The sequence below is a fragment of the Rhizopus delemar genome, genomic scaffold, assembly GCF_000149305.1.
Source record: "Rhizopus delemar RA 99-880 supercont3.12 genomic scaffold, whole genome shotgun sequence".
Lineage (NCBI taxonomy): Eukaryota > Fungi > Mucoromycota > Mucoromycetes > Mucorales > Rhizopodaceae > Rhizopus > Rhizopus delemar.
In genome coordinates this window covers 193,398-215,140 of record NW_027137838.1, presented here as the reverse complement: position 1 = coordinate 215,140, position 21,743 = coordinate 193,398, and the positions used below count along the sequence as shown (strand labels likewise).

General features: G+C 36.4%; 8 protein-coding genes across 8 annotated transcripts; 4 read left to right on the top strand and 4 right to left on the bottom strand.

Moving 5' to 3' along the window:
* Positions 1-40: 40 nt before the first annotated feature.
* On the bottom strand, positions 41-371 carry RO3G_13374 (uncharacterized protein; the record flags this gene model as incomplete). Its single annotated transcript, XM_067667958.1, has 2 exons — positions 41-154; positions 324-371. 2 exons carry the CDS (start codon positions 369-371, stop codon positions 41-43), a joined length of 162 nt encoding a protein of 53 aa, XP_067524059.1.
* A 2,918-nt stretch (positions 372-3,289) lies between these two features.
* On the top strand, positions 3,290-4,741 carry RO3G_13373 (uncharacterized protein; the record flags this gene model as incomplete). The annotated part of the gene is made up of 2 exons (XM_067667957.1): positions 3,290-3,562; positions 3,620-4,741. 2 exons carry the CDS (start codon positions 3,290-3,292, stop codon positions 4,739-4,741), a joined length of 1,395 nt encoding a protein of 464 aa, XP_067524058.1.
* A 327-nt stretch (positions 4,742-5,068) lies between these two features.
* On the top strand, positions 5,069-6,692 carry RO3G_13372 (uncharacterized protein; the record flags this gene model as incomplete). The annotated part of the gene is made up of 3 exons (XM_067667956.1): positions 5,069-5,274; positions 5,323-5,601; positions 5,678-6,692. The coding sequence occupies 3 exons, from the start codon at positions 5,069-5,071 to the stop codon at positions 6,690-6,692; spliced, it is 1,500 nt and encodes a 499-aa protein (XP_067524057.1).
* Positions 6,693-7,455: 763 nt separating this feature from the next.
* On the bottom strand, positions 7,456-10,227 carry RO3G_13371 (uncharacterized protein; the record flags this gene model as incomplete). The annotated part of the gene is made up of 7 exons (XM_067667955.1): positions 7,456-7,557; positions 7,635-8,353; positions 8,407-8,797; positions 8,854-9,441; positions 9,529-9,777; positions 9,830-9,963; positions 10,014-10,227. 7 exons carry the CDS (start codon positions 10,225-10,227, stop codon positions 7,456-7,458), a joined length of 2,397 nt encoding a protein of 798 aa, XP_067524056.1.
* A 758-nt stretch (positions 10,228-10,985) lies between these two features.
* On the top strand, positions 10,986-14,142 carry RO3G_13370 (signal recognition particle 54 kDa subunit; the record flags this gene model as incomplete). The annotated part of the gene is made up of 11 exons (XM_067667954.1): positions 10,986-11,175; positions 11,225-11,293; positions 11,476-11,706; positions 11,757-11,945; positions 12,001-12,068; positions 12,268-12,354; positions 12,412-12,564; positions 12,611-13,015; positions 13,070-13,218; positions 13,284-13,474; positions 13,637-14,142. 11 exons carry the CDS (start codon positions 10,986-10,988, stop codon positions 14,140-14,142), a joined length of 2,238 nt encoding a protein of 745 aa, XP_067524055.1.
* A 339-nt stretch (positions 14,143-14,481) lies between these two features.
* Positions 14,482-14,953, top strand: RO3G_13369 (uncharacterized protein; the record flags this gene model as incomplete). Its single annotated transcript, XM_067667953.1, has 3 exons — positions 14,482-14,629; positions 14,677-14,766; positions 14,883-14,953. The coding sequence occupies 3 exons, from the start codon at positions 14,482-14,484 to the stop codon at positions 14,951-14,953; spliced, it is 309 nt and encodes a 102-aa protein (XP_067524054.1).
* A 1,077-nt stretch (positions 14,954-16,030) lies between these two features.
* Positions 16,031-18,096, bottom strand: RO3G_13368 (uncharacterized protein; the record flags this gene model as incomplete). The annotated part of the gene is made up of 7 exons (XM_067667952.1): positions 16,031-16,895; positions 16,941-17,045; positions 17,092-17,162; positions 17,213-17,578; positions 17,635-17,765; positions 17,819-17,930; positions 17,980-18,096. The coding sequence occupies 7 exons, from the start codon at positions 18,094-18,096 to the stop codon at positions 16,031-16,033; spliced, it is 1,767 nt and encodes a 588-aa protein (XP_067524053.1).
* An 881-nt stretch (positions 18,097-18,977) lies between these two features.
* Positions 18,978-19,846, bottom strand: RO3G_13367 (uncharacterized protein; the record flags this gene model as incomplete). The annotated part of the gene is made up of 3 exons (XM_067667951.1): positions 18,978-19,203; positions 19,252-19,437; positions 19,491-19,846. The coding sequence occupies 3 exons, from the start codon at positions 19,844-19,846 to the stop codon at positions 18,978-18,980; spliced, it is 768 nt and encodes a 255-aa protein (XP_067524052.1).
* Positions 19,847-21,743: the final 1,897 nt, after the last annotated feature.

Here is a 21,743-nt window from a genome sequence, read left to right as displayed (position 1 = left end):
ATATTACTAGACTTCATTATAATTTTCTTTTTTCAACTGATTACTTTGCCATAATGCGAGCTTTCCAAGGTGGTGAAAACCAGATAAGTGAGAAGTTGTAGAGATTTTTAGATAAAAGAAAGATATCCTTCATTAAATGCTGTTCTGCGTGTATCTATATATATCCCAGTTTAAAGGGATTTAATCATCATTTCTTTATAATCGGATTTCTCAGAAGATTTATCACATTATATTTTTATTGGATCATCTCTAAACTTAGTTTCTATTCCTTTGTTCATATAATTAATACTGGCAATAATAGAACCTTCAATTATAAATATTACTAATTCCTTTCTATACATCTTTTGAACTGCAACAGAAATATAAGCCATGGAATGCGAATGCTCAATGATTAATACGTCTTTTATGTTTTATATAAGTTGTTTCATGTCAGTGGACTTAATTACCCTCTTCAATGCATACAGTTCTTCTTTTCTTATCCTAAACTTAAACCTCATGCTTAAATCATCAAAGATGCTTTCTACAACCTTTCTATGTTTCTTGAATTCTTTCTTAGGTCCAGAATATTTTCATCCCCACTAAAATAAAGCAAAAATTTATATTACAATTACATATATATAAACTATATCTAAATAAGTTTACTACTTATAAAAAAATAACTAAATCTTATAAGTTGACAGGTTTCTTCTACCTTTAGGCTCTTTTCTTTTTCAACTTTTTCAGGAAGGTTGTTAGATTCACGCCAATGGCGAATCTTACCGTATCTTCTGCTTCCTTCAATTAAAAAAAAGTTGTTACTATATACTTAGCAATACTTTGTACAAATTTGTATAAACCTCTAAATTGTTATGGTTGATGCTGATTTTTGTAGGATTGCTCGCAACCGCGTTGTGGACTAGGTTTTCAATTAATCAATTCTATTCATGATACTAGAGGACAAACTCTTATCTACTTTTTTTTCCATTCCAAATATTTTTACAATGTTGAACTAACATAGACGTTATAGTTTCCAAACTTAGAAACTGATATTCTCTTGTTATGATTTGTACAGGTGATATATTCGACTACTTTTTAAAGTTCGTAGATTTTAGATAAGGTTCAGTTTACGCGTATATTTTCATCAAATCGACTTTGCGTATAAGTTGTTAACATTCAGTAAAACTGACGCTAAAAAGAAACAAAAATAATATATTGCGCACTTTCTTCATACAATCTTTTGTACTCTGTCATATTCATTCAAATTAACAATAATAATGGAAGAAAAAGCTGATTTTTTTTTTCGTATTGTACGTAATACTATAGCAGTATTCACACTTTTAATTAGACAAATCTTTGATCTAAGTTTAAACATAAAATGAAAGAGTGATACGTACAGGCAAATAAGATAGTAACGAGTGAAACATATGTTGAAGAGTTTCTTGATGAAGTGGATATCGATGAAGATTCTGCATTTACATATGGAAAATTAGTTTTATTGGCTGATAGCAGAACAGGGTCACAAAAAACAAAAGATGATGTTGCCCCTGAGATGCAAAGCAAAGTTAAAAGAGGAAATGAAACCGAGGAGGGGCTATTTGTAGTTGAATACGAGAATAATGGCCAGTAATTAGCTTATAAAGTGTATGGACCACAAAATATCAAAAGTTCATTTGATTCTTGAAAGAAGAGGCTGTCTCTGTTGCTAATCACGCAAAATCCTGTTTTATTCCATGTTCAACTACTTGTGAAATGCTTAAATAATAGAATGCCGGTGATAGAGCTGTTATTTCTACCGGATGCATAAAGAAACCTTCTAAGATCGTTGAAGCCCCTAAAGCAAGGAACAGTAAAATAAAGAAAAAGCATGCTGAGTTCCTTGTAAATTTGCTTGATAAAAAAATGCATGCATTACGGTTAGATAGCAAGAGAATTGGTTTGTAAAATATTCGAAAACCTTGATATGTCTGAAAGCGGCCTAAAGAAGCACATGTAAGAAAAAGTTAGACTATCCCTGAAAAATGCACACACTTACACTATGGATAGTAATACTGAAAAACCATTCAGATTCGCTACAAAATAATAACTGAATGGAAAGCTGTTGGTGTTGATTTTCAGAAAAATTGTGTATTTATTGTCGAAGCAGGATCAACTCACATCAAATCAGAAGTACACCTTGGTCTGTTAAGGGAGCTCCAGCAATAGTAAAAGTTCCAATACAAAGGGGCGTTACTCTTAATATCGCCAGATTCATTTCTTCGTTTGGAATTATTGATTTTTCGAAAGTGGAGCCTTTGAAGCCCAGTGGTGTCGCGAAAACTGAAGAGTTTTCTCAACCCGAAACTAAAAAGAGAAAAGTTAGAACAAATCAGCCAGCCAAGACAACTGCAAATGAAGGTACAGCTGCATATTATATTATATTGTGATGGACAACTGCAGAATTCATTATTCTCATTGTATAATAGGAGCTATTTAAAGTCGTGGATATAAACCTTTGTTTATGCCCCTTACTCACCGTTCTACTTTCCAAATGTTACATCGTATATTATCATGACAAATTTACTTTTTTTTTTTTTTTTTTTTTTTTTTGCTACAGTCACCCAATTTGTATGGAAAGCTCGCTGGCAACAATTCTTTGAACGACTCCTACCTTGGACGAGATTGTTATCAATCAAATCCAGAAAGAGCTATTGAAACTATCTGCCTACAATTCTCTATGTTAATATCTTTTGTATATTTGTATTCTTATAAGTCACCGTTTCGTACACCTGCGTCATTTTTAAACCTCACAAGTTTTAATAAACATTAAGATTTTCATTTAAAAAAAAAAAAAACTAAACGATTCAGCTACTAACCAAACTTGAATCCTTTAAACAGTTGTCGTATTACAATAAATACTGTGTTGATTTATAATAGTTATTTGAAACCCTATTCTTTATAATTCTTTTGAAAAAATAAAGATTTGAATTAAAGTAAAGGTTTTAACTTTTCAAATTATTCTGAAGGATTTGGACGACTGAAGTGCAAAGGGACCATATCTTTCATATAAACGTATGCAAGTCATTCCATTCTGAAGTCACGTGCGTCCACAACTTATACCCGTTTGCCTCCCTCGTGTTTAATTTAAAGTACGATTTCATCTTTTTCTTTTTTTTTTTTTTTTTTTCTCTTCTTCTTCCCTCTCTTCTTTTGTGTGAGGAGGTAAGAATTTAAAAATAAAGACATGCAAATAGTAAATAATGAATATATCTCAGTTTATATTCATCCTCTTTCATTCACTTAGAATTAATAATTAAATAATTGAAAGAGCAATATGAGTCAAATACCTCTTCCTCTCACTCCTTTGAATACCACATTTTATAACAAGAGTGGATTAATGAATGGTGATGGAGAACAACTCATCTCACCTACAAAAGAAGATATTTCTACTATATTTGTAGTAGGATTTCCAGAAGATATGCAAGAACGAGAATTTCAAAATATGTTTATGTTCTCTTCAGGTTTTGAAGCTGCTACTCTTAAAGTACCTTCATCAAAGGATGGAGAAGAAGATATGACATCAACTAGCAATATTAAAAAACAAATAGTAAGACAGAAAAGGTGGTAATTGTTTATATAACTTATTGAATTTCTTTTTAAAAAGATCGGATTTGCAAAATTTCGTACACGGAAAGAAGCAATAGAAGCAAAAGATACGTTAAATGGGCGCAAAATAGACGCCGAAAAGGGAAATACGTTAAAGGCTGAAATGGCAAAGAAAAATCTCCATACGAAAAAAGCAAACAATAACGGTGATCATCATCAGCCACAGGAGCAGCAAGCGCAAGTAGAACAAGAAGAGCATCAAAAGCTTCAGCAACCAATACCCAGTCGATTCAATACAACCTATGAAGCCTTTTACTCAGTCCCACCTTCTTCTGTTCCAAAGGACTTGATGTCACCTGTAGCAACGCCTTCCTCCATGATAAATGAAAGTTACACCGATTTTTATTCCGACCTTGCCCTTGTTGGCTCGCCTCCACCAGCAGAAAACTCTGCTTTACGCTCACAATCTGTGGATGCAAGATCGATGGATTTGTTTGTTAGACCGTCGTTATCCAATAATAATAGATTTCATAGTAGATTATCAGCCGTCGCGGCAAGTAGATTTCATAACAAGGAACTGGAGTTTGAATATTTATCCAAATCCACACCCACAAATGATAGACCACTTCAACCAATTAATCCCCATGCCATTCCATCTCAGCACTATTCTTCTCAACATGTATTATCGCCTCCACTTAGACCACTTTCAACCGTTTCAACCGGTTTAATGAATCATGACCCTCATCATTTCTCAAGATTTCATCAGTCCCCATTCATTCACACTTCCAATTCAACTCCTCCTAAAGCGCTTTCGCCTGTATCTCCTCCTCCTCCAGGTATTTTATCACCGAATCACAGCTATCGAAGTTTAGGCGGTATGCTGGTAGGAAGCACCAATCCGGCCGATCAAAACCCTCCTTGCAATACTCTTTACGTAGGCAATTTACCACCTGACGCCAACGAAGAAGAATTAAAGTCCATGTTCTCAAAATGTGCGGGGTACAAACGATTGTCTTTTAGAAATAAATCAAATGGCCCAATGTGCTTTGTAGAGTTTGAAGATGCTATCTTTGCAGCTCAGGCATTGCAAGATCTTCACGGTAACCCACTCAGCAACTCTGTCAAAGGTGGCATTCGTCTTTCTTTCAGCAAAAATCCATTGGTAAAGAGAATCAACTGATTTTATTCCTGCAAATTACTTATATTTTTAATTAGGGAGTGAGACAAAACAACAACAGCACCAACAATACTATTAATAACTTTTCACTTATGAACACTTTATCAAACAATCATCCACAATTGTCTTAATTCATGTCAAATTTTCAACAAAACCACTGTCTCACTTTCTCACTTTCTCTGCCTTGCTCTCTCCTAGGAGAATTTATGATGAAAACAACAAGTGAGAGAGTGAAACAGAGACATTGTAATCATTTTCATCTATATATAATCCTCCTTTCGCTTTTTTCTTTTTCTTTTCTTTCTATATATATTTTATATAAAATAAAACATGGCAGAAATCGATTCATCTCAAATTAAATTTCCGGCATACATGGTCTATTGCGTTTTCATCGCCTGCTTAGGCTCCTTCAGTAATGGATGGGTCATTGGTTCACCAAATGTACCGGGTGAAATAACCCATCACTGTCTCAACGGCAATGCACATGTTCAGAATTCACTCTTCCCTGATTGTTTACCTATGGATGATGCCCTGTGGTAGGGTGAAAATACAAGTACACAACACCTCTAACCACACTTTCTTAGGGGATTCGCAGTTGCTTCTTTCTGTGTAGGTGGCCTCTTGGGCGGTTTATCTGGTGGTATGATTCAAACCAGATTGGGTCGTAAGCGAACCATCATGCTGAACAACCTTGGCTTCATTTTTGGCGGAATTTTGATTGCCACTGCTGTGAATAGCTCCATGTTTGTCGTTGGTCGCGTTCTCTGTGGTTTGTCTTGCGGTATTGCTTCCTTAACTGTTCCTACTTATATTGGTGAAATATCTACCATTCCTAGTCGTGGTGCTATGGGAACATGCAATCAGTAAGTTTTTTTTTTTTTTTTTTTTAAAAAAAAAAAAAAAACCTCCCGAGACATGCCAATAAACTTTTGAATATAGATTTTTCATTGTGATCGGTATCTTGTTATCTTCTGTGATTGGATTACCTTTAGCTACTGTATCTCTTTGGCGTGTTAATTATGTTATCATTGCAGCACCTGCTATCATTCAATTTTTTTTGATGAACACCTGTGTCGAATCACCTCGCTACCTCGTCTCCATCAACCGCATTGAAGAAGCAAAGGCAATTTTACAAAAGTTGAGAGGCAAAGCATCCATTGACGTTGAATTTTACGATATACTCGAAGGAAGCCTTGGCACGGCTATAGCCCAACTCATGATTAAGCAGTATGGACTCAGCGATACATTGAAGAAGGATCAAGAAGCAGACATCAACGAAGAACTCATTGTGATTCCACCTCAAGCTAGTGAAACGATGAATGTGATTCAGGTCTTTATGGATCCCGTCATCCGTCGAATCGCACTCACTGTGATTGGCTTACACGCTTTCCAGCAATTGGTTGGTATCAACGCGGTCATGTACTACTCCACCACGATTTTCAACTTGGCCTTTGACCAAGAGACTTCGAAATACATGACCATCATCACCACTGCTGTCAATTTTGTCATGACCATCCTTGCGGTCGTCTTGGTCGATCGTATGGGACGACGTCCGCTCTTGCTCGTCGCTAACATGGGTGCTTGTCTTTTTTGTATCCTGCTTGTCATCGGTTATGTTTACAATATTCCTGCACTTTTGGTTGTCTCTGTGTTTACCTATGTTGCTTCATTCGCCATCGGTATCGGTCCTATCCCTTGGTTGATCACTTCTGAACTGACACCTACCTATGCCTCTTCTTCTGTAGGCTCTCTTGGCACATGTGTCAATTGGTCCGTCAATTTCTTGATCGGTCAGTGTTTTCCTGTGATATTTGCTCATATCGCTGGATATTCCTTTGTGATCTTTGCTGTTTTTGCTGCCTTGTCCTTTTTATTCACTCTGTTTTTCTTGCCTGAAACAAAGGGCCGATCGCTTGAAAGTATCGTGAGGGGTTATGAAAGATACAGAAACTAAGGTGTCCTATTGTAAATCATATATGTAATATGTCTATGCAATCATTAGCTCTATCCATTGTGAAGTAGTAAAAGAATTCGAGTATAAGTAAATGGAAAGAAAAAAAAAAGGTTAAACTCACTTTTCAAAAGAGTTTATTATCTACAATCAATAAAAATAAGATGAATAAACCTAATGTGACAAAGGCGGTTGAGTATAACATTCTAAAAATACACTTGTACTCTGTCGGTTTGCTTCATACGCCTTTCATTGCATTTATATATCACCGAGTGTTAAAAACGGTGATTAGAATGGCTTGAGAAAAAAAAAGAAAAAGAAAAAGCGCCAGTGTTTGTTCGATTGGATGAACAGTAAGATGGCAAGATAGCCTTGCGAACCCAACTGTTCAAGACTCTATCAAGCTTGATGCGTTCTTCAATAGTCTTGAAAGAATAAAATACCACTAGACCAACTAATCAACTCGAATCATTCAATTGTACAAAAAAGCATACAGTACCATACACCACCTTGAATTCTACTTTAAAATACGTTATTGAAATAAAGTAAATTCCTTCTTTTTTTATTAATATTAAATTTGAACATGCTGGCTAAAAACATTGTCTTGTATTCTTTTGAAGGGGAATCTTGAATGATATTAAACTGGTATGCAATATTAGAGAGTATAAGGGAGAGTATATTAGATGAATATATTGACAATAGTAAAAAAAAAAAAAAAAGGGGGGGAGGGGAATATGAGCAAGGGAAATAAAAGAGGGCCAGATTTCTACTTGTTTCTATTAACAAATGTTTTGTTTAATAGATTTAAAGTCTTGGTAACATTTAAGCGAACGTATTCAAGATCTAGTAATTCTACGCTGTCTTGTTGCTATAGACACACCATGATTAGTAAAGACATGTATCATCCTCTCCCCTCCCCTTCCTCCCTTTTTTTTTCTTGAATACCTTTTCAAGTAAATCATCCAATTTCAAATCCATTTCAAGAATAGGTTTTTCTCTTCCCTTGAAATGCATTGCGATTACAAATGTACCTGGTAAAGGAGAGGATATAGAAAAGAATATGTTGGCTCGTCTATTTTCTGGTACAGTCGTTTCTGTGATCACCCCATCCTTCTCAAGGTTGTTGTGAGAGAATTTGAAGGGACCCTTGACTGAGCCTTTGTTTGTCTTTTTGAGTTTATTTCCGCCTTCGATCTCTACACCAATACCGACTTTTGAGCTCTTGTCTCCTCCATTCTGAATTCGTACGTTTTGTAAGTAAGCCTTATAGCTCTCTAATTGGCTCCTTAGGTAATTGTTGTGATCCAGGATGGTGTTGTATACACCCTCTAGGGATTCAATCTCTTGCAGTACTTTTTCTTTCAGGTTACCAAGATGTGTGAGTTCTTGAGTGATTTCTTCTACCAATAGTTTATAATGATCCTTGTGATCAATGATACCAGCATCTTCCAACTCCCTCAACATGTCTCGTACTTTGATACCCTTCCTGACTAACTGTGCATCTTTGGTGGTAGCTGCTACCTCTGCAATATAATCTAAATCCAGTGGCTCTGATGCAAGATGAGGAAACGAGCGGATGAGCTGGACATAGATTGCTTTCGTTTCCATATAAAGAATGTCATTTTGTGTAATGTTATTTTCTGACATGAGCGCTGTTGTAAGATCTAGTATAAAGGGGTTAGGATACAGTTGTAGATGAGGGTATGTGTATGTTTACCTTGAATAGGTACTTCCCAACGACTAAATAAAGGTAAATCGATTGTTTTGTTTTCTTTTCGTGACACTTGAGCAGGCGCTGGTGCAAGTTCAGTTATCAAGATACGAAGATGATCTTTTTCTTTGGGTGCAATCACATCCAAATGTCGTTCAATTAAAGTATGTGTATTATACATTTCATTCAGTGTGATGTTGATAACAATGTCTTTCTTGGATAGAGCCATATATTGATCCATTTCCAATGTCTCATAAAAATCACCCACTTCACACAACTCATTCAAGAATTTATTAATTCTTTGTTTATTTCTTTCCACAAATGGATTGGTGGGAAGCATATACGATTCCTTTGCATACGAGGGTCGATTGGCTAAATTTTGCAGCATTTTAGCGACCTAACAAAAAAAAAAGAATAAACAAAAATGAAGTAATATTTACACCCTTCACCTACCAAGGTCAGCGTTCTTCTAGGTGCATTCCCAGGTGCGGTATCCAACAACATGTAAGCTCGTGGTGTGACAATAGCAGGATTTATGAAACGAAGGAAAAAGAAACCACCAATCATGGAACAAACCGAGTATTCAGACGCATTCGGACTCTTTCTTTTTGTAAGCGAACGTATCTGTTTACAAATCCAACGAATACCATAAGGAACGGAAGCAGTGGATGATATGATGATGGTCAAAAAGCTTTCTGCGACTTCCATTAGCTTTTCTAAACGTGGTTGAATGATCCGCTGAACATCCTCATTACTTGCAGCTATCTCGGGTGTGACACTCTTGGGTAAATCTGCAGGTAAATGACCTTGCTCTTTTTCGGTTTGTGCAATCATTTGGTCATACACTTTGACTGGGTTGATTTCAAGGTCGAGGTCTTGATGCATCACTAATTCTGCTATTTTGTTGGATAAAATGGATTTTAGATAAGATTGTCCTGGTCCTCTTCTTGTATAAGTCGTCATCATCCTCGACACGGGTGTATTGGCTCTTAATAAAGATCCAAATTCAGTAGAAGTTTCAAATTGTGCAGCTAATACATTCTATGCTTGAATATTTTAATTTTCTATCTCTTCCTCTCTCTCTCTCTCTCTCCTTATTGTCATCTACTCTGGCTTTTTTTTTATTACCTGAAACATGGTTAAAAGTAGATGCTCCTCTCTACTTTCATATTGATTTCCGTAAAGGGTAAACATCACTGTTTGAAGCAAGGTATCAATTTCTGCTAAACTGACAAGTCTACAGAGCGTAGCAATATGCCTAGGTTCGCTTTGAAGTATAAAAAGAAAGTTTCCGTAGAGTTGCATTTTACGGTCGTCAGGGAAGCAATCACTATCACCCAATCCATGCTCTTCAAGGTGAGTAGCCATCTCATTTTGCTATTATTTGTTTATGTGAGTGGGTAATGATTTGATGTGTGTTTGTAATTACTTCATCTAATGCAATACGGTTTTGGATGAGTAGAGCAATACGGGAATCAAGATATCGAACATCCCTTTCTAATACAAAATTCTTTTTTGATTGGCCAGATATCTTTGATTTTAACTCTCTTAAACTTCTTTGTGCTATATAACAACATGTAAGTAAAGGTGAGTTACAAACAAAAGAACAAAACCTTGAGCCAACTCATCTTCCACTTCATTATCTTGTTCAGCTGCCATTGAATAAAAAGCCGAAACTGAGTATCGTTTCGAATTTCGACCTGATTTCCCTCTTCCCGAGTGGTGACTATTAGCAGCAGCAGCAGCAACTGCTCTTGACACTATCTGATTGCCAGTAGGCGTTGGATATCCATAAGCTTGGACCATCCCACTTTTACGGTCTGTCATTAGAAAAAAAAAAAAAAAGAAGAGGGGAAAAAGAATAAAAAAAAACGTGAACTTAATATTTTTAAACAAAGTTGTACAATATTTTTTTTTCTTCAGCAAAAAAAAAAAGGAGAAGACGCTTTATTTTTAATTACTTTAAAAACAATGTTTTGTTTTATTTTATTTTATTTTTCTCTTTATCTTTTTTAGGCTATAATGTCATCTATTCACTTTATTTCAATAAAGAAAGATGTGTTGAAAGTACAAGATTAAAACTCAATTAAGAAAGAGCTTTAAAGATGATCAGAAAGATGAATACAACTACAAGGGATGGAGAAAGTTTGAAGGAAAGAAAGGACGATAAACCAATTATAAATTAATACACGTAAAATAAGTTTTTAATAAGGGATTCACATTGCATACAAGCACAATCATTCTCCTCTCTTTCTTTCTCTCTCTCCTTGGTTTGCATAAAATTACAAGACAACAGCTCTTTGCTTTCTATTGGTTAAAAAATTCAGACCACTTTTTTAAGTTCGAAAGTGAGCCCAAGAAAAAGAAAGAAAGAAAGAAAAAAAAAAAGAGAGAGAGAGAGATGTGATCCTGAGATGTCTATCCAATAGAGAATAGAAGAAAGGAGAGAGAGAGTGTGTGGGTAGCTTTTTGTAAAGCAAAATAGAAAAACACGTCTTGATTTTTTAAATAACGCGTCGCGCAGTGAATATGTGAGAAATGAAAAGATATGTGACTTTTTCTTTTTTTTTCCTTTTTGTCTAAATATGTTGAGACGAGTGGATCAACAGACAAAGAGAACGAATGAAAACGAAGTTGAAACAAAAGAATCATTAATTACCAACAAGACCAGCAAAAAGGGATTGGGTGTCTCTGATAAAAGTCTGAATACACCTCCTTTACTTCGCTCTGATTCTGGTTTAAAATTGTTCAAAAACACCAATGCACAAGAAAAGAGTATAAATCACAATGTTGTTTGATAATCCAATCTTATCCTACTTTATAGAATTACAAGTATTTAACGACAAACCATCCAATACAACTATTCCAACCAAAAGAACAAATGCTGAAGTTGGTAAAAAAAAAAAAAAAAAAAAAAAAAAAAAAGGCTTGACAACATTCCACTTGACTCACTTGTCAAACACAGTTTCAGAAAGTAAAAAGAAGTATGCCTCAGTCGAACGCACCGCTCGTCGTCGTGAAAAAGGTGATTTGATATCAATGCATGTAGACAGCCATGACTTATGACTGATTTAGATATCGAAGCAGACTATGAACCAGAAGGACTTGACCTTGATTTCACCGTGTTTGATGATCATCTAGATGAATCAGCATATGAATCGATCCAAGACCCATACGAAGAAGAATTTAGCACACAGAGATTATTTAAACAAATTCAAGCAGCCAGTCAAACCGTCACTCATCCAACAGAAACCACAGAGCCTTCTTTCCCTGACACGGTTGAATATGGGCCACCCAGAGAACAAGGTTTGACGGCATGTGAATTGGGGGATGAAGTTACTGATGAGCTCTTGTAGAACAACCTTTTGTCCCAGAAGATCCTGATACCATTGTCGACATGTCTGTTTTCACCGACTTTGCTGACTTGGATGGCTATGAATTGATTCACTTATTTCATGAAGAAGAAGAGGACGATTTCTTGCATCTTTCTTATTCTGAGGATTTGAATCAACTTCCTCTTTTGTTGATTGACGAGGATGCGTTAGGTAAAAAGAGTGGGACATCCGTCGATTGCGCATATATTAATTTGGTTGATGTTAGAATTTTCTAATGAATCCTTATTGCTATCAGAAAATGAACTTGAACTGGATGAAACACAAGTAGATGATGTATATAATCCATTTATCGATCATACATTTGATGTTGATTATTTTGTTCAATGCAATTAATAAATTCACTTTTATGCCAATGTTGAAAAGAGACTGTGACTGTTACCCAAAAGGTGTGCACACACACCCACACACATAAAAAATAAGTAATTGTATTCTCAGCTATTGTCTTTTTTTTTTTAAAAAAAAAAAAATATAGTTCCACATCATGGTTTTAGCAGACTTGGGACGAAAGATTAATTCTGCACTTAGTGACTTGACGAAAGCACCTGTTATTGATGAAAAAGTATGATTTTAATTAAAAGAGAGAGAAAGAGAGAGGAAAATAACAATCATCTTTTAGGTTTTGGATTCACTTGTGAAGCAAATTTGTGCTGCTTTATTAGCTTCTGATGTGAACGTGATGCTTGTACAAAAGCTTCGTACCAATATCAAAAAGAGTGTTAATCTCGAAGAACTTGCGAATAGTGCCAACAAGAAACGTTTGATTGAAAAGGTAACAAAAAAAAAAGAAAGGTTGCCTTGGTTAACCCGACTTACAGGCAGTGATGGACGAACTGTCTCGATTGGTAGACCCTGAAGTAGAACCTTATAAGCCTGTCAAGAGAAGAACAAACATATTCATGATGGTGGGTCTTCAAGGAGCGGGTAAGACGACGACCTGTACAAAGATTGCCTCTTTTTATCAGCGTAAGGGATGGAAGGTAGCCCTGGTGTGTGCGGATACGTTTCGTGCGGGTGCCTTTGATCAACTGAAGCAGAACGCTACGAAGGCCAAGATCCCTTATTATGGTAGTTATACCGAAACAGATCCAGTGACGATTGCGGTAGAAGGTGTAGAGAAATTTAGAGCAGAAAAGTTTGAAATCATCATTGTGGATACTTCAGGAAGACATAAACAAGAAACAGAACTATTTGAGGAAATGAAGCAGATTTCTTCTTCAGTGGTAATGTAAAGCATGCGGCAGAAAAAGAATAAGGAAATTGACGTTGGAGATTAGAAACCGGATACGACTATCTTTGTGATGGATGGTACGATCGGTCAAGCGGCTGAATCCCAAGCCAAGGCGTTCAAGGAAGCAGCTGGTTTTGGTTCTATTATTATTACTAAAATGGATGGTCATGCTAAAGGTGGTGGTGCTATCTCTGCGTAAGTAAAAAAAAAAAAAAAAAAAAAAAAAAAAGATGAGAAGCAAAGCGTTAATGTGTCTACAGTGTTGCAGCCACCCACAGTCCAATCATTTTCCTTGGTGTGGGTGAACATCTCCAGGACATGGATCGTTTTGAGCCCAAGTCGTTTATTAGAAAAGTGTTGGGTGTACAAGATATGCGGGATGTGATTGAACATGTCCAGGATAGTATTAACCTGAATGACAATAAAAAGTTGATAAAGAACATTGAAAAAGGTAAATGATGTTATTTGAAAACAAGACCTAATGTAAAGCAGGACAATATTCTTTACGTGACATGTATGAACAATTCCAACAGATATCCAAGATGGGACCTCTTTCAAAGGTAAATCAACAGAGGATAAGAAAAGAAACTAAAGAGACTGTAGATCATGGGAGCCATTCCGGGTATGCCTGCGGAAATGTTGGCAGGAGCTGAACAAGAAGGAGGCAAGAGGATGAAGAGGATGATGTGTATTATGGACAGTATGACAGATGAAGGTAATAAAGACGTGGATAATCCACTGAAACTGAACCCATTAACCATAGAGCTTGATGGTGATGATAAACCATTCAAGGAGATGAAGAGAGTGATTCGAGTAGCACGCGGATCAGGCACGACCGTGTGTGAAGTACAAGAGATTATATTTCAATATACTAAATTTGCAGAAATGGTGAAATCGATTGGTGGTAAGAATGGATTGATGCAAAATATGCAAAACATGAATAATATGGACCCAAGAAGGATGAATAATATTGCTGAAATGGCCAAATCGTTTGGTATGAATCCCAACCAGAAGGATTTGATGAATGCTGCAAAACAAATGGGAAATATGTTTGGTGGTAGAGGTGGAGGTGGTGGTATGCCTAATATGGCTGAGTTGATGAAAGCAATGAAATTTTAATAAAGTTGGGCAGTAATAAAACAAGAGAAAGAGAAACCATAAAAGAGACGAAATTCTCCGTTCCGATTCTTTTTTCTTTCTTTCTTTTTCATTTTCATGAAAGTATTGTTGATTCTAAACCTTTTGTTTATCGTGCCACATGTGTTGGTGGATGATACGATGGAAGGTTGCTCTGGTAAGATAGAGAGGCTAGGGTCTCATTTAGACTGTTAACGCGATTGAAAGTGTTGAGTCCGATTGGTAATACGATTGTGACAGTCGGAGAGAAGATGAAGATTCAGTGGTACAAGTGCTTTTCTTGCATAAGTTGACAATCCCTCTCTAATGTTTGTATAAAGGATGGATGCAACTACAGATGAATTTGAAAAAATAAGTTTAATTCAAACAGATGGAGATCAAACACCTATTGTTCTTGCTTCCAATGTATTGACTACATCCAACAAGATCCTAGTAGATCTACCCAAGGATCTTGTACCTTCGAATGATTGTAAGTATATTCATGATCATCCTTCAATTCTATTCAATACAATTTAGATTATATGGTATTGGGTGAACCACCTAATGATTGTAAGTCTGGTAATCTAAGAGTCATTGGAATAACAGAAGCATTAAAAATAAAAAAAGGTAAGTTGAGATAGATTGAGATGTGAAGAAACTAATCTTTGAGGAGGAGGGTGATCTTTAGCTGGATGAGAGAGAGAGAGAGAGAGAGAGTTCGGTAGTTGAATAAATAAAAATAGTCGTCATACAAATCAGACCTGGTTGGGATGATGAGCTCATTCATTGGGTGAATCACGAAATAAATTGGTAGCTATTTACTCTTGTTTATAGACAATACTCGAAAGTTATGAGCTCATCCTAAGATGACCTACTTCTCTTTATCTCATTTTATGATAAAAGATAAGGTGAATAGATATTTACTATAAATGGAAATTATTGATTCTCATGGACATGATAGGGTATTATTAAAGACATGCAGTAAGATCATGTCAACATTAGAAATTTTTTTTTCTTTTTTTTTCTGCTTTATGAAATTTTTGTTTTGCATGAAACAAGTCTTCACACGCTTTCAAAAAGAGCAAAAAAAGAGAGATAAGCAGATGTCTGTCTTTAATTTATCACAGGCTTAACGTCATTGTGTTACTTTGGATCAATCAACCTGGAGAATTCGAGGGGGGGGAATAGACAAGTGATAGCTTATCGTCTTCAGGGCTCTATCTTTTTATATAAATAACACGCTCTATTTTTTTATTTTATTTGTATTTTAAATTCATGATGCAAACCAAAGATCAATGTCAAGGCTGTAGTCAGTTTACGACATGTTACAACTGTGAAACGACAATCACTCCACTTTGGAGAAGAGATGAAGCAGGAAATACGATATGTAATGCTTGTGGTCTTTATTATAGACTTCATCAAGTTCAAAGACCAGTGACAATGAAAAGGAACAGTATCAAAAGACGCAAGAGATTCAATCCACACCTGATCACAGATCAATCAAATAATAAAAGAATGAAATCAAAAGAGCATGAAACCACAGTCATCTCCAGCATACAATCTCTCTTGAACCTATCTCAACCAGATCATCCCATTCTATCCAATCTCATACTGAATCCAACTCAATTTGAACAAGCCTTGAAAGAAAGAAGAGATCATCTTCAAAAAGAACTTGACCACATCACCCATTTATTATCAAAGACAACTGAAATCTTAAACACAGTCGAATCCATCCTGTCTCTTTCAACCAAAAATAATCATCCTCCATCATTCAATACCATCCCTTCACTTTATTCCAATTCACCCTCTACCCATTCTAATATCCATCTACCCTCACTTCATCTCTTTTCCCCCTCATAAAAATTCATTTTAAAATAAATTCAATTTTATTCTATATGCAAAGATTACCCACCGCATTTTCAATCAATCGAACATCACCATCTTCCGTACCACGAATCACTCTGCGCTTATTACTCTTTGACTTGATTTCTGCTATCGATGGAAGACCAAAGGCATGAGACATATCTTCATCATCAGCAATCACTGCCGCTTGACTTGCACTTTCATCGGATGCTACCAGCAACCTGCCCAGTTTCAAACAGAGTTCGCTGATCCTTCCATCCAACTGATTCTCTTGTATCACGGTCAGTGCCATCGGTGTTTGATTTTCAATCAGCAACGTCACATAGGGATTCTTTCGATCCTGTTGGCTGCCAATCCATTTATTCGTACGCTGAATCAAGGCCGTGATGGTCTCCAGTGTCTTTTCACAAATATCCAGTGACAAATAAAGATAGTTTAAAAGAACGGCTAAATTATAAGGGAAATTGGAATGATTCTCAAGTAAACGTTGGATCGTCTCATCACTGCCAACCGTTGTCAAGTTGAAGGCGATCCAAAGCACTTCTTTTGTCACCTTCCACTCATCCTGTAGATTATCATGAGCACTGGCTGTGATAGGTTGCCAGCCAGAAGAACTGTAAATATGACCAGGTACTTTGATGTGTGCAATCACATTGTTCATCACCGTTCTGTGACTCACCACATGCTCCACCAAGAGATCATTCCCAGCTACTAGATTAGCAATGATCATATAAGCATCCTTTCTTAATTCACTCGGTTCTTCTGGTTCAAGCAGTGGACTGATATTTATCAATACGTCGGATTGTATCAAACTGAAACTACCCACGTCTGGGCCAGCCGTCAGACTGATTAAGATTCGAATCGTTGTTTTCACAAGATAGGATGAATCATAACTAGAATAAAATTAAAAGTCGATTGATCCCTCTCTTCTTATTTACCTCAACATGTCTGCTAACCATCTACAGAGCTCAACAGAGATCACCGTTCTCGAATAAAACTCTTCTACACCATGCATATTCAACAACACACGCGATAGACCCCAACTAAAAAGAAGGAGTAAGTCATCCACATATCCTAATCTAATCTTACCAAATATCCACTTCGAATTTTTCAACTTTTAATAATGCATATTTGGAAAATATGTCAAACATGAGTATGTGCTATAAAATCATTAAACTATCCATCTTCATCCTTTCTATGTCCCCCCTACAGTTTCATAATAATCAGCCGTACGAAATCCTCCACGAGACAAGTTGGACAAGGTCCACAACAATGTCTCGGCAGTAGTACCATAAATATTATTGGAAACGGATACATAGCCTCTAGAGGCCTTTGAACTGATCACGAGATCAGCTATTTCCCTATAAATCTCGTTCAATATGTTCACAATCATCTCTGCAAAGCCTTTCTTCAGTAATTCCTCTCGAGCCTCCACCGTATCCGCAGCAACATTCGCCAACACCCAAGCCGCTTGCGTATTATTTTCTAATCCAGCACTTTTATCCTTTGTCAAGTCAAGCAAGAGGTCCATCAATCCATGATCCACAATCGTCTTTGTCTGTTGAGGATCTCCTGCCTAAGAAAAAAAAAAAGTATGAATCGATGATTCAGATACGCTTCAGAGTTCATTACAGAGATATTGATCAGGATCCACAGACATTCACATTTTATATTTCGACCACTCTCCGTACACAACAGTTCCTTTAGACGAGGCAAGATGTCCAAGTGTAACACATCATCCACCAGGCTATTCTTGCCCTGATCTGATATAGACAACATCAGTTCCTCCCTTCCCATCTACATCTACATCACTTACAACCCCCCTTTTTATGTTCAGTGCCTTGGACGAGATATCTACGGATGGCCTCTGCCGATTGTTCAATTTTTGAATATTCAGTAGAATAAAGCAAGTATTTTGCGGTGGGTAACTATTATAAAAACTCAGGCAACCATCAGAAACTCCTACAAAGACCTTACGTCGCATTTGTTGATTATAACGCCATGGGACGGTCGCTTGGTGATAGACACATTCGATAGTTTACGGCTAATCTCAGACAAATAGTCTTCTTCAGGTGCAAATTCATCCAGTGTCATGATCTACTTTAATCATCTTTAGTCATCTCTCTTTCTTTCTTTCTTTTATATATACACAAACAGACTATTCAATAAAAATAAAGAAATAAAAAAAAAAAAAAAGGACAAGAAACAAAATTTGGCATGAAAACAAGATAAATTTCATGAGCCAAGTCGGTCGAGTCACAAATGCAAACCTGTGTGTCATTGTTCGTGTTATGACCATCCTTAAAAGAGAACTCCGTCTTCATTCTTTACTTTTTGATGACATCAGTTCATTTGTTTTACAAGAAAACAACTCGTCTAGCCATCACTATCAGCTCTTGAATGATGAGAATCCACAGGATTGCTTCTCAAGCAGGAATAGAAACACATCAATTTATCCTTTTTCACACAATCTCTTTTTCTTTTTGCATAGTTTCATACCCCCTCATTTTTAAACTCAGGCATAATTTATAAACTCATTTCAGGGAAATATTCACGGCTGCTCTCCCTTGAATCTAAAGATTTCTTTTATTTTAAATCTGTCCTATCTTTATCGTTTTGCATGACATTATTTGATATCCAGTGCTTGTCATTGAACTTGACAAATATCTCTAAAAAGAATCATTCTATGCTACACAAAGCAATCTCGTTCAAAGACATGCACAGCAATAGAGCGCTTCCTTTTTCTTTTTTAAAATGATTCATGACACGCGTGTTCAATAAACTATATTGTTTGCAACTGAATAAGGGCACGTCTATCTCAGTATGTGGTATGTGCAAAAACGGATGTTATGCACCATGCCACAGTAAGTCTATTGATAGACGTGAATGAGCGTATTATTTTAATCAAAAGAAGCGGATACATGTTTTAAGAGAAAAATGAGATATAAACTATAGAAAAGAGAGAGAAAAAAAATCTAGAGAGTCTTGTCAAAAATAGCACCAAGAGAAGCCCAGACGGATTTAGGGGATTGAGAAGCATCCACACCGTACCAGATCCCCTTCTTCTTGTAATAGTCGACAACAGGCACCGTTTGCTTGTGGAAAGCGTCTAGACGCTTTTTCAATGATTCAACGTTATCGTCAGAACGTTGGATCAAAGGCTCGCCAGTAACATCATCCTTCATGTCGACCTTGGGAGGACTAGGTCGAGGTCAGTAAAGGAGGATCAGTGACTTTCATACGACTTACTTGAATTCTCTGTGATACGTTCTACCGGATTCAGGATGAATCAAACGGCCAGTGATACGAGAAACAAGAAGGTTATCGTCAATGACCAATTCGACCACAGAGTTCAGAGGTTTCTTTCTGGCCTCCAGCATCTCATCCAACTTTTCAGCTTGGACAACCGTACGAGGGAAACCGTCCAGGATGAATCTGTTTCATTCTTTAGTACTTGTTTTATAGTCGCAATTCATACATCACTTTACCCGTTTTTGCATTCAGGATTCTTGTCCAAGTTTTCTTCAATCATACCCACCACAATCTCGTCCGAAACCAGTCCACCCTCATCCATGATCTTCTTTGCAGCCAGACCCAAGGGTGTCTTGCTCGCCACAGCAGCCCTGAGCATATCGCCCGTAGCCAAATGACACGCACAGTACTTTTCCTTGATCGCAGGCGCTTGCGTTCCTTTACCAGCACCAGGTGGTCCCATGATCACCATACGAAGTGGTTGTTTCGGCAAACCTCCTTCCACCTTCTTTTCAAGGGCTTCAAATTTAGCATGAAGTGAGTCAATGTTCTTTTTGATTTCCTCAAGGACAGTCGAATGCTTGTCTGCCATTGTTTGAAAAGAAAATGGAATGAGCGAAAAAAAAAAGAGAGAGAGAGCCTTTTATTTTAGAACCGGAGTTTAGATTTGATAAGATTCAGGTTGTCAGGGCGAAAAGCAGTGGAAGGTGGATAGCGATCAAAAGAAGGATCTCTTACGCAGATAAACTATCCACTGGACAAGATGTCTTTATCCTATTCAAAACCTGTTTAGCTATATTGCTTCATTCGCGAAAGAAGGGTTATAGAAACTACCAAAACAAAACAAAAAAAAAAGCCTCAATAAACATTCTAATCAATGTATCAGTAAAATAAAAGTTTCAATTCATCAGCTGTTTAGAGGAGCTCTAATAATAGTAAGGATGCATGTGAAAGTTTAGAATAAAAGACATATCTCTTGATATTCTCGTAATCGATTTAAACGTGCCCCATGTTTGTTTCTTTCTTGGGTTCACAGCCATGACAGTGATCACCAAAGTTGACTACACGATAGAATGGAGAGGTAAAAAACAAGGTTTATTTCACAAAACGGGCTCAAAGTAAAGCACGCTCGAAGGTAAAGTATCTTTAAGAATCCCAGCTTTTTTATAGCTTGGTCTATTCACAAATAGCAAGCTAAAGGAAACAAAAAGAAGAAAGACTGGGAAATCGAATGAATGAGCCTCGATGTCACCTTTTTTGTTAGATGTCAAGACAAGAGAGAGAAAGATAGCCTAAGGAGTGATGCCTTTGATAGGATATGGAGACATTTGAGGACTTGGAGGGATTTGAGGCCAATTAGCATTTGACTTGATGAGCAGCGTAATACTTTTACTGCTTTCAAAGGAGCCTTAATGAATAGGGTAATCCATCGTATTATGTATTCAGTATGTTTTGTTTCTTATGTCAGGCTTGAGTCATACAAGTCACATTTACAAATAAGATCAATACGACATGAAAGCAAAAGAGGTCTGGAAAGGAGAACAATGAGTTTTTTCAAGGTCATTCATGGAAAGAACGATGAAGATTGTGTTTCATATCCTAAATTAAATCAACCTGACAATCGATCATCCCTTGTTAAACATAATGCAAAAAGTAATAACACCCAGATTATAAAGTATGATTGTCATGTACCTTTCAAAAGGAAGATGTCTATTGATATCGATGGTGAATATGCTCAAGACGCATAAAATCCTTTCCAGTCTAATCATTCTTATAAAGGTTTGGATGATAAATAAAAGTGTCTCTATACCTATCTTTAGCTTTAGTCGCACATTTCAATTTAACATTAAAGTTACATTTCAAAGTGATATGATAATAATGACATGCACAACATGAACTTCATTTTTACTAGGCTGGATTTATACTTGGACATAATACATGTAAAAAATGAGAATAAGAACCTTAACGTCAGCACGAGTGTCTATCAATAAAGATAAAAAACACACACACACACAATATTCAAGAGATTGATAGCCTCTACACATGCATATATTCTAAATAATAGCAACACTAGTCATCATCAGGTGTAACTTGAGCCTTCCTGCATCAGTAGAATATAGACAAATACTATCACCAAGTTATACTCTGATCATTTCTGTTGTTGTGATAACAACTAAAAATAAAAAGCCTTTTAACGTACTTTTTACTCTTTGCTTTAACCATTCACATGTTTAATAACTCATCATGATCAGAATCATGACAAGAGCCATTCGCGTTGAAGACGAATTGTATATCTATTCCAAATACAGCAAGAAAGACATGTCTCATCTTAGCTTCCTAGATAATTGGACACACATATGCCCTGCAGCCCTACGATTCAAATCGTCTGTCGCCGTATGATAACTCGTCCTTGATAAACGAATTAAAAATTAAAATTCTATTCTATTTCTGCAATCATTCCTTTTTAATAATAAGCTTTTTATATCCTT